The sequence below is a fragment of the Cucumis sativus genome, chromosome 1, assembly GCF_000004075.3.
Source record: "Cucumis sativus cultivar 9930 chromosome 1, Cucumber_9930_V3, whole genome shotgun sequence".
In the NCBI taxonomy this organism is placed as follows: domain Eukaryota; kingdom Viridiplantae; phylum Streptophyta; class Magnoliopsida; order Cucurbitales; family Cucurbitaceae; genus Cucumis; species Cucumis sativus.
Genome location: NC_026655.2, coordinates 22,811,463 through 22,824,127, shown reverse-complemented (window position 1 = coordinate 22,824,127; position 12,665 = coordinate 22,811,463). Strand labels below are relative to the sequence as shown.

At 30.8% G+C, this 12,665-nt stretch overlaps 1 protein-coding gene across 1 annotated transcript; it reads left to right on the top strand.

The window, feature by feature from the left end:
• Positions 1–9,475: 9,475 nt before the first annotated feature.
• LOC101207640 (phospholipase A1-Igamma1, chloroplastic) lies at positions 9,476–11,378 on the top strand. The gene has a single exon (XM_004135487.3). The coding sequence runs from the start codon at positions 9,600–9,602 to the stop codon at positions 11,202–11,204; it is 1,605 nt and encodes a 534-aa protein (XP_004135535.1). The 5' UTR covers positions 9,476–9,599; the 3' UTR covers positions 11,205–11,378.
• The last annotated feature ends 1,287 nt before the right edge of the window (positions 11,379–12,665 follow it).

Sequence of the window (12,665 nt, the reverse complement as noted above, 5' to 3'; positions counted from 1 at the left end):
TATAAGAGTGTTATATAGTTCCCGTCTTATTTGCTAAATATATTTTGAAACTCTCTAGCAGTTTTTATTCCTAAGTTGTTCAATGGTTTGTCTCTGAATGGTCCTTTAATCAGTTGTTGTCTTAAAGGTTACGGATGTTGTAGATTAATTCTTTTCATATTTAATGATGTTCTGCATATTGATTTGACATGGATTATATCCCTTCTTCTCTCTTGCCAATTTCTTGATCTGAGGATTTTTTCCTTGCTTTGGTTGTGATATTTAAGCTCAAGGAAGTCTTTGTGTTAGGGTCATTGTATATGTTTGATTTGTTATTCACCTGTGTGAGAAAGAAAAGTTGGCGATCAGGCCTTTCGTTCTTATTTGTGGATGGTTGTTGAAGATTTCTATGAAACCAATCTATCTAATTGCTTTATAAGCTGGAGAACCTAAATTAAAACACAAATTCTAAAAGAGAAGGGAGTTCTCATCAGTCTAGGGGAAGCTTAAGTCATGTTTGTGGAGGGAGGGTCACTAGCGAGAAGAAAAGATACATCAACAGATGAGAAATTCAATTCACTTAGGGGGAGAGATTAAAGTGCATATTCACTGAAACCAACTAAGTACCTAAGTCTTGAAGAGGAGTCTGGAGTCTATATATACAGTGAGTTTGCTCTTGGTGATCCTAAAAGTCTACAAATTAGCTCTACAAGAATGTTGTAATTATTTTAACTCATTCATATTAGTAAATTATCTTTTCTGAACATACTGTCGCCAAATGTAGATGTTGTATTATCAAACTTGATTACTAATCTTCGTGTGTTATATTGTTTTACTTTTCGTTATATTTGTACCGTAGTTTCTTATCATGTTAGCTAGGATATATTATGTGACATCTTACACGGCACAAAAGAACCAGCATTACATATAATTCCATAAATTAATTTGAATTACATAATTTCATAAATTAATTTAAATTGACTGTGTATAAATTAAAAAGGAGCATCCACACTAAAGCTAGCCCTTGATGAGGAAGTCTAAAGCCCAAGTTCCCAACTACGATCCAGTGTGTCCTTCCAAAGTACGAAGAAAATATTATTGGAAACTTTAGACCTCACTTCTAAAACAAAACTTATCTTCTTTTTTTTTGCATTTAAGGTTGAATATAGTAGTCTTCCCGTTTATTGAAGGGATCAAATAATGCTTCAATTCTTTAGTGGAAGTGATAGAATGATTGGTTTGATTTTCCATTAGAATTAAAACCATACTAGAACAGCATAAGGGTTAAGCATATGAGAATTATATCTTTGTATAGAAACAACTTATCTGCTTCTTGGTGTTCTTCTACACCAGGTTTTCTTCGCTACGACTTCTAGCTATAAGATCAATCCGTCTTGGTGAAAGCCTCCTTTGAAAGAATCAAAAGAATTAGGAGGAAAAGAATTATCAAAGAACTTTTCTTTGTATTTCTTGGAGGAAAGTTAGAGTTTTCTGCAAAAAATTTCTCAAGAATTTAAAACCTCTCTTTCTAAAGAATTTTATTAAATTTGTTAAAATAAATTTAGTTAAAGTTAACTGTCTTGCATTTCAGGAGAGCTGCAAAGAGTTTATGTAGAAGATGGATTGATTGTTTTTTATGGGAAAAGAATTAATAAAGATATCTCTCCATCTCTCTCTCTCTCTCTGTCTCACTCTCCTTACACCTCATACGTTCTCTGTAGAAGCTTCAGTTCCCTTCTTTAATTCAAAGGAGATTCCCAATAAGCTCATTGAAGAGAAGGATTTCGAGTTTCATTTCCTTCTTTGATAAGCAAAGTTTAGGCTTCTTTTATCGTTGTTTGGGCTCCTCAATTCCTAACAAGTTGATCCAGGGTTGGGTTAGAGTTCAGCTTACACCCCCTAGTAAAAGTTACTTTCTGTGTTTTAATTCTTAAAACAAAATTGAGGTCGCCAAAACGATCATACGATTCCGCTTGGATCGCTTGGAGTTTGATATATCCTTTCAATAGTAATCCGTATCCCGACCAAAAGTAAACAAAATTGCTTCTGTTCCTACAAAATGAGCATCGAAAACAAGAGGTTAAAACAAAAGCCACCTTCAACATCAAGCTGATTTAATGAGATGTGTAAAAGGTAACAAAACAACTAATTATTTCAACCAATTAATTCCAGTACAGAGTTCTGTGATGCTTTGTGTTTCCATGAAAAAAACTTGTTCAAATTAATTCCTACAATCTCAAGACTCACTTGTGTGGCTTCATTTTGGTAGGAGTGCTCTTGAATAAAAAGAGAAGGAAGTGGAGGAGAACCAAGACTCACTTTTCTCTCAAATTGGTCTTCAAAGCTATCTCTTTTTCTTTTTTATGAATACCGTTTCTTTTCCTTTTCCTTTCCCAATTGACCGTTGTTTTCTTATTATTATTAATTTCAATAAATTTTTGGTTGGGTTGGGATGTCAATGTTTGATGGAACATTTGTGGTTGTTATAAGTGATTTAGTTACTTTCTTTGAATCTACAAATGTATCTAGTAACTGATTTAGTATATTTTGCAAATGAATTATTTTCTGAACTTCAAGTTCACATTGGTCTGTATAAGGATCTAAATGAGACAATAATGATACATTCCATGTAATTTCTTTTTTCAACATCTTAATTCCTCCCTCTAATGTTGAAAATTTTGTCTCATTAAAATGACATTCAACAAATCGTGCATTAAATATATCACCCATCAAGGGTTCAAAATATTTAATAATTGATAGGAATCAAATCCAACATATATTTTTAGCCTCCTTTGAGGATCCATCTTAGTACGTTGTGGTGGAGCAATTTGAACATATACTACATATTCAAAACTTTTCAAATGAGAAATATTTGACTCATGGTCATATGCTAATTGTAATGGTGAGTACTTGTGATAAGTTGCTGGCCTAATAAGCACAAGTAACGCAATATGCAAAATAACATGTCCCCATAAGCAAGGGTCTAGCAATTAATTGTAAATATTTTATAAATAATTATGTTAAATCATTTTATGTATGGAAATGAGCTACAATATGTTCAACACTTATCCCAATAGATATACAATAATTATCAAATTTTGTGATGTAAATTCAACAACATTATCAAGTCGAATATTCTTAATTTTGTATAATTAGAAAATTGTGCTCTTAACTTGATTATTTGAACAAGTAATTTTGCAAATGCAAAATTTCGACTAGATAATAAGCACATATTCGACCATCTACTGAATGCATCTATTAAGACCATAAAATACTTAAATAATCTACTTGGTGGGTTAATTGATCCACAAATATCACCATGAATTCGTTCCAAAAATGTAAGTGATTCAATTCCCATTTTACCTAATGATGATCTAATTAGTAATTTGACTTGAGAGCAAGTATCACATGACAATTCATTAGATTGAAGAATCTTTGGTTCTTCAATGGACGTCCATGTAAATTTTAAATAATTCTTCTCGGATCATGGTTGACTCAAATGATTATGCCAAATTGAAAATATGTCTGGATTCATGAACTTCAGGTTTATTGTTGCATATGTTTCAATTACTCTTATATGAGTACAATATAATCCAAAAGACAAAACAAACGACTTTTCTAATATAAGTTTTTCATTTGAGACAGTAGATGCAATATAAAGATATTCTATCTCATTCTTTCTATCAATCTCAATATGATAGCCATTGTAACATATATCTTTAAAACTCAATATATTTTTTATTGATTAACTAGAGAACAATGCGTTATCAATTGTGAATTTTGTTCATGTAGGTAAAATAATATTTTCTTTTCCAAACCCTTCAATCAGGTTTGCAAAACCTAATATTGTATTAATTTTTACTCCAACATTGTCAGTTTGGAAAAATAGCTTTTACTTGTTAGTATTATGTGCGTAGTTGCACTATCTACCAGACATATAATTTCTTTGCTCATTTTTAAGTTATTCAGCATAAAAAATTTATTAATACTTCTTCGTCAAACAAAATAATTACAATCAGAAGAAAACTTAGAATATATATAAAAATGAGAGAGAAAAGAAACATTAATTATTAACTTATAAATAAAACACCTTTTATCAAATATGTCAATCTCCTCGTAAGATTCAAAATTTGATTGCATCCAAGTTTGTCATACTAGATGGGCTAAATATATTATCAGTTTGATATACAAAATTTGCTTCCACATTTTTCGTTTTTCTTGTAGAACTTTTCTTTTTATGAGCATCATTTCATGTGGTTCTTATGAGATATGTTGTTTCTTTAGTCGATTGATATTTATAATTTTTCAATCAATAACTCGTTATCTCATTCAACCACGAGAAGAAATTAAGATAATATTCTTCAAAACATTTCTCTCAATAATATTGCTACTGCAAGACCATATCCAAAATATAAGATAATTGCTTTCTAGTGATCATATTTTAATCTATCAAACTTTCATGATAAAAATTATTACTATTAGAATGAAATAATATATATATCAAACATGTAAAATAGTATTTATTTTATTAATTATAACGAACAAGAAAAATTTGACATACTGTTAAGAAGACGAGAGGAAACGACCTAGGTTTGACGAAAGAGACGACCAAAGCATTCCAAACTCTAACCACGACTTTCTAGGGAAGACATAAGAAAAAAGAAAAACTATTTTGTTAAATAAGTTTAGGTAATTTCACTAATTTGTTTTTGATAGCTACGCTCGTGCATTTTAAAATGAAGTCGGAGAAGAAGTATAAGAAGGTTGTATAACTTTTCCACCAAGTAAAAATAAGTTGATATAAGAAGTTTGTATAACTTTTCCACCAACTAAAAATAAGAAAGAAATTGCTTGGAAATTGGGTGTGATTATTATTTGTTTAAAGTGGGTACCAATTAATAAATAAGAAAATTTGGAGCACCACCAATACAAGAAATTTCTTCTTTCATCTCTATCTTTCCAATCAACCAAAATCTTGATTCCTCCTTTGGCGACTTAGTCACTCAACCTTCTTCTCATTTTCCTCCCTTTTTGTTTTCTATATGTCCCAAACATTTTTTATATTTTATTTAAAAGAAGTATCCAACGTAATAAATTTGATAAAATATTTACTAACGTATACCTAATAGACATTGATAGTCACTTATATAAGTCTATCAATAACTAAATAGTCTATCAATAGTTAAGTTATGATATTTATGTTATGCTGCATGTATAGGCTATATGGTGTTCTGTTAGCTTTGTCTCTTAGAGTCGTACTCATATGGGTGTCCTTTGGGATCACCGCCCATATATGTTTATATGAGTAGCCCGATAGGGTCGCTTACAACTTGATTTTCTTAGGTGTTCTTTTCGATCACCAAAGACCAGATGTGTTTCCTTCGGGATCACCAAAGACAACGTGTGTTCTAGAGCACAATAGTTATGAAGTACTTTCTTCTAGGATTCTAATAGAAAGTTAACAGACACATAGCAAAACTAGTAGTGAGTCTTTTACTGAGTATATGTTTATACTTACTTTTTTATATTTATTTATTTTCAGGCAAAGGTAGAGGTAGAGAAAAGCTGGCGAATGACAGACAGTGACCATGGTTCGTTATAGAAGAAAGTTTATGATTGTTTCTGCCTTTATGTTTTCAGCATTTTATTTCAAAACTCATGAATACTCTTATGATATTTTCTTTTATTTTAAAATAGGGTATGAACTAGTATTTCATATATTATTTTATCTCTACATACTTTATTTATAATTTATAATGAGTATTTGAAGTTTTTTCTTTAAAATTTAGTATCTTCTTTTATTTTAAATAAAAATGTCTTATTTTTTTCAGTAGTAATGACTTCACCTTGGTATAAAGAATTGGATCTTTACCGTTTGTAACAAAATTTGCTTTATGGGAATTTATTTGGAAAAATCAAATTATAGATGTGGAACAACCGTTCTTCCACAAGCCCCTGCTTTTGTAGTATTTTATACAATATTTTGTCCTTTATGTATTTTAGGGATGCACGTTTGCCAAAAAAATTATGATAATGGGGCCCATGTCACTACATTTTCTAAATTGCAAAAGTAGCAAATTTAAAAGTGAATAGTCAATTTATAGGCTTTTGATAGTCCTCTAATAATCCTATGATAACCTTATGATATATCTAATTACTTGTCATATTTATTATATTTGCAATATTAGTCTTTTTCTAATAAGTAATTTAAAAAAACATTAAAAAAATTGTACATTTTTAAATATACCAAAATGGTATTCATAAAATATAGCAAAATGTTAGAGAAGATTGGATGTAAGTTTAGAGAAAATGAAAATTTTCTATAGTCTTTTTTAATAAACATCATCTTCTATACACATCAATTAATAGCTAATTCTACTAGAAGACCTTTTAGAAATTATAAACAAACTTATGACACATGATTAACTAAAAATATAGTTTCTAACTTTGATAGAGTATCATTAATTAACCTAACATATATCACATAGGTTAAGATTACATAAAAATAATAAATATATAATTTAGTATGTAACTTGATTAATTAGTTCACCATGGTATAGTTTAAACCAACTATTCTTATTGTTATAGTAATATTTTAATGAATCATTAGACATAATTATAACTACTTATAGATACAAGTAAGTTGTTCAAAGACTCCAAAATAATAAAATCAAGTTGTTCATTGTCATTTAAATATATTCAGCAATTTTATTATATAAAACCATTTCTCAATTTAAGGCATAAATTATTCCAAATATAATTTTTTTAAAGAAAACAATACATATATGTGATAGTTTTTTTTTTTTTTTTCTTTGGATAAAGTACATGTAATAGTTAGTTTTATAAAACTAAGTAAAATTTATGATTAATTACTTTTAATTACTTCTTCCAGTTACTTATATCTTAGTCATATAATATTTTAATACGTGTTACTCAATTGTATAACATATGCTAATGAATGCAAAATGAAATAATGTTTAGTTAAAGAGTAAATACATAGTTCAAATAAATAGTTCAAATGTAAGAAGATTTTATGCAAACTTCACACACACACACACACAAATCCACTTATCCAAATAAATAAATAAATTCAATGGTAAAGGTATACAATTACTCCTCTCTTTGTTTTGCTTGATCAGTAATTTCTCAAGCAATAATAGACAAGATCGAACATCAATTTATACCTTCAATTTTAAGAATTTATCGATATAAATTATAAACCCTAATATAATATAATTATATCAATTTTAACAAATAACATCAATTATAAACATATCAACTTAAACTTTCGAGAGGTTAATGAGGGTGTCCAAATAAAACATAATTTAAAGATTTAAATTAATACTATTATAAAAAAGATTAAATTTTAAATTAATATACTAATAAAAGTGTATGATCTAAATTAATACCATCATCGTTAGTTTGGAGGATATACAATTTATAGGTTGGAGTTTAAATATAATGTTAAAAGTTTTGGGTATAATTAAGTTGATATTTAACTTAATTAAAACTATTTTATTTTTCAATATCTTAGGTTCCACGTATATAAATAATACTATATTAATGTTACACTAAAAAAATGGGAACTTTTGTTCTTTAGAAATAGATATATCAATATTGACTCAAAAAGAAAAGGCAGCCATTTAAATACATATTTTGTTGAAAGCCATTGCTTTGTGCCTAATCTCAAGCCATTAACATTAAATTAACTAAATTTCCTTTAAAATCATTGATGAAAATGATCATTAGACTACTATTATTATAATAGGTTGAATTTCCATTTGATGTCTTAAATGGTTGGTAATTTTAGTATTATTTATATGATCAAAATGAAAAAAAAAAAAAAAAAAAGCAAAAAGAAATATTGAAGTCTCTGGATGATGATGAAAAGAAGAATGAATTTGGTATATTATGAACCAAACCAAACCCTTTACTGCCTTAGGGCGGCCATAATTTAATTGTACTTCCCGAAAATGTGCTTCATGTACTTTTCTCTTCTGTCTTCTTTTTCTAAAAAAAATATTTGATCATCATGAAGACATGTGAACAGAATAATGTTTACAAATTATTGTTTAACATAAATAAATTTGTCTCTGATCTTAACTTATATATGAATGATGAGATGTATTTCAACGTATGATATTCATATTACATCACCCATTATTTCTGTTATGGATTATTTTACAAGAAAAGAAAGTGATAAGTGATAAAATACATACATTTACTGTATAGTTGCTAAATCTTAAGGTCTCATACCAACTAGTTCTTGGAAGCTTCACAGTACCTAATCTATGAGACCAATTGTCCCTAAGTCATATAAATTATTAGCAGCCAGCCAAACTTGTCCCACAAATTTAAATGTATATAATAAATCCCACATATTTCAAAATTACTGAATTCTTACACGGCGGCTTTGAAAATTTTCCCAATTTTTAGGTCCCATCCATCCTGGATCTATTCTTATTTTATTTGCAAATTGACCCTTTCTTCCATTCATTACAAACCCTAATTTATATATTTTCTTCACAATGCACTGTTTTCCAGTTGATTTTTCTTTTCTTTTACATACTTGTTTCGACCTTATAACATGTTATTTCATCTCTAATAATGGAAGGAACATTCTAAATTTTCTTTCATTTTTTAAGCATGGTTGAATGCACTTGATAATGGTGCTCCTCAGATCTTAATTTTTCATTTTTGATATGGATGTTTGTTTAGATTTTTATGACTCTTATCACACGTTAGAGATTCGAAGTTTCATCTAACAAACAATTTGAATTGATGAAAAAATAATATCTTATATGTATCGGTATATTTTTTTATTTGTCTTTGAACTTTCCCAAGGATAACAATTTAATCTATGAAACTTTATCCTGCAATAGTTAAGTCATTGTAATTTTAAATTTGTAACAATTTATTTTCATACCCTACAAAATTTCTCACAATTACATGTCAATTTTTATTGTTTTATGGTTTAAACTTTCCATTTTACAAAAACTATCGAGCCTCTAATTAGTTCATTTTTTTATAGGAACGTTTACAAAAAAAATAGTAAAATAATTTATAATAATATGGCTCATGTCACTCCATTTATATTTTTAAGTTGAGTAAAGTTTTAACAAAATGGTTAAAAATGAAAGTTGAAGAACTATATTTCCAAAACAGTGATCTTTAACATTTTTGCCAAATTGAAATAAATCCAAAAACATACATTCAGTCTTTCTCAATCAATTCCATTTTGATATAGTATATGGGATGTTGAATTATTAGAAGTATTTGGAGAGTTAAAATAATAAAAAGAAGCCTTCTAAAATCACTCTCAACTTGAGATCCAACGTCATGTTTGACCCAGTATTATGTTAGTCAAACTTAATAGTAAGAACTTTCTTCCATGTCATCACCTTCTTCCCTCAAAAACGTGTTGTAAAGTAAAAAATCAAATTTTCAAAGTCCACGAAACCAACGTCTTCACCTTCTATAAATTCTCAACAATCCAAACCATTTCATTCCAAAAACACACAAAACACTTCTCTTCTTTCAGAAAATAAAAAATAAAAAATCCACTCTCTCTCTCTCTTCACCTCGCCGGCAACCGGAATCCGTCGAGTTCCAGTTCAACCATGGAGCCGAAATTCGCTACACCGAGAGGAATCCCAGTGAAAAGAACAACAATGTTAAGAAACGGAACAAAGAAAACAAAATGGTATTGGAAACTCAAACTCGGAATCCAATTCAAAGCCATTAAAGCCGCTCTTTCCTCTTCTTTGCACAACCAACGCCGCCGTCTCACATGTTCCACCGCCATAACCACCACCACCCCTCAACACACTCCCACAAACGGCCTTGTTTCACCTCTCGTAATCCACCAATCCAAATCTTCGAAGAAAAACGACCTCCGTTTAGCCAAACCCCTCGCTTCCCTCCTCCGTATGCCACTCCGCGCCTCCGATTTCATCGATTTTGGCAACCACATGACCCCCACACTCTCCCCTCGCGACAAAATCTCCGCCGTCTGGCGAGACCTCCATGGCGCCTCCGATTGGGAAGGCCTCCTCGACCCCCTCCACCCCTTCCTCCGCCGAGAAATTGTCAAATACGGAGAATTCGCCCAAGCTACCTACGACGCTTTTGACTTCGACCCACTTTCTGAATTCTGCGGTAGTTGCAGATATAACCGCCAAAAACTCCTCAATGAATTGGGTTTAGCTCAAAATGGGTATAAAGTTACTAAATACATCTACGCTTTATCCCCTGTTGACGGCCCTGATTGGTTCGAAAGCTCCAAAATCGGTGAAGTTTGGAGCCGGGATTCGAATTGGATGGGGTTCGTCGCGGTTAGTTCTGATGAGGAAAGCGATCGAATTGGCCGGAGAGATATCCTCGTTTCTTGGAGAGGGACGGTTACACCAACGGAATGGTACATCGATTTAAAAACCAAGCTCAAAAAAATCGACCGGAGCAATAAGAAAGTGAAAGTCCAACGTGGGTTTTTAACAATCTACAAATCCAAAGACGAAGATTCAAAATTCAACAAAACCAGCGCATCAGAACAAGTAATGGAAGAGTTACACAGACTAATCGATTTCTTCAAACAAAAAGGCGATAGAGAAATCAGTTTAACCATAACAGGGCACAGTCTCGGCGGTGCTCTGTCTCTGTTAACAGCATACGAAGCAGGGGTGACATTTCCAGCGGACGTACACGTAAGCGTGGTGTCGTTTGGAGCTCCAAGAGTTGGGAATTTAGCGTTTAGAGAGAAACTAAACGAAATGGGAGTGAAGATACTTCGTGTAGTGATAGGACAAGACATTGTTCCGAAGCTTCCTGGTCTGTTTGTGAATTCGATTGTGAACAAGTTAAGTGCTGTGACAGGGAAGTTGAATTGGGTATATCGACATGTCGGCAAGGAGTTGAGGATGAATATGTTTATGTCACCGTATTTGAAGAAGGATTCCGACATGTCGGGGAGTCATAATTTGGAGATTTATTTGCATTTGGTGGATGGGTTTGTTACTAAGAAGGGGAAATTCAGGTGGAATTCAAGAAGGGATGTGGCTTTGGTGAATAAAGGGAGTGATATGCTTGTGGAAGAGTTAAGAATTCCTGAGTTTTGGTATCAATTGCCACATAAAGGGTTGATTAAGAATAGGTTTGGGAGATGGGTTAAGCCAGGGAGAAACGTAGAAGATATTCCTTCACCATTTTCTCAACCTTCACAAGTTTGAGATTGTTAGCTCTTTTTTTGTTTGTATCTGTTCAATCATTCGTGAGTTGGATCCATAGCTGCAGATGATTTGATTAATTCTTTTGTTTAATTTGAAGTGAAGGTTTGAGATAAATGGACCACTTGTACATTTTTACGAATTTTACTAGTTGAATAGATTATTTTATTATACTCATGACTCCCTATTCAAATATTCAAATCGAATGTAATGTTTATATGGGCATAATGGTTGTAGGTCTCTTAGAAAAGGACGTGTGTAAGACTATGAATTGGAGAATGAATTAAATCTTGATTTAAATGTAGTCTCGTAGTCTTATTAAGCATGTTGGTGAAAAAAAATTATATACCAATTAAATCCAACTTTTCAGACTAAAACTTGACATTGACTGTGAGTATGCATAAATAATTTGGAAGACTTACAAAAAAGAAACTATAGTAGCTATAGAAAAATTTACCATGATTTCATTAAATAAAATAAAATTGAGTTGTTGGGTATTCTTGAAATCATATTTAAAATCACCCTGCAAGAGCTAAAGTAGGTTATTGATTCACTCCAACGCTAGCCTTTGTACAAAAACAACCAATTTTAAATAAAAGATGGCTACACCAAATCCACAATGTGCATGTTCCACACCTATTCTCGAGTAGAAAGGAGGAACTTTGTACCACTATCTAATGTTAATAAAAGAACAATAGTTGTTGTGGTTACACGTGCTTAACTCTTGATCTACATCGAATAAGAAATAATAAAACACATATTCATACAAAATAAAACTAGTTCTATCACTTACTTGTTTAAGATTTAACATTCTCCTCGTATTAGAGAAGGAAGCCACATAAGCAATATAGGCAAAGAGAAAGAACTACCCGCGCAGATGACCTTTCTGCTCAACGACGACGGATGAGGCATAGATCTCCTACAAATATCACCTCAACATCAAGTCATCAATCCTCAATTTTTTATCGTCAATGTTTTGGCCTATATATCCCAATTTTACCCAGTACTCACCAAGTTCACCCAATTCCCTTTTAGATTTAGCTGAGCCCAACTCAATTTCCCGAACTGTCTGTCCATCATCCTCCTAATTTAATACTCTATCACACCCTATTATAGGTTTTCCCTTCTACCCTAGAATGTGGCATAAAAACTATAACGATCCAACTATTTATACTAAGTTGAGGTCATTACCAGTAAAACCAATAAATATTTTTTATTTGAAATAAAAGAAAATACTAAATTTTAAAGAAAACGTTTTAAATATTCATTAAAAAAATATTAATAAAGTATATAAAAAGAAAAATAAATAAATAAAGTACTAGTTTAAACCCTATTTGAAATAGATAAAAAATAATAATCTAAAAGTAGTAGTGAGTTCTGAAATAAAATACTGTAAATTTTATATTGAAACATAAATGTGGAAGAAAATATAAAATGCCCCTTATGGCGAACTACTATCACTTT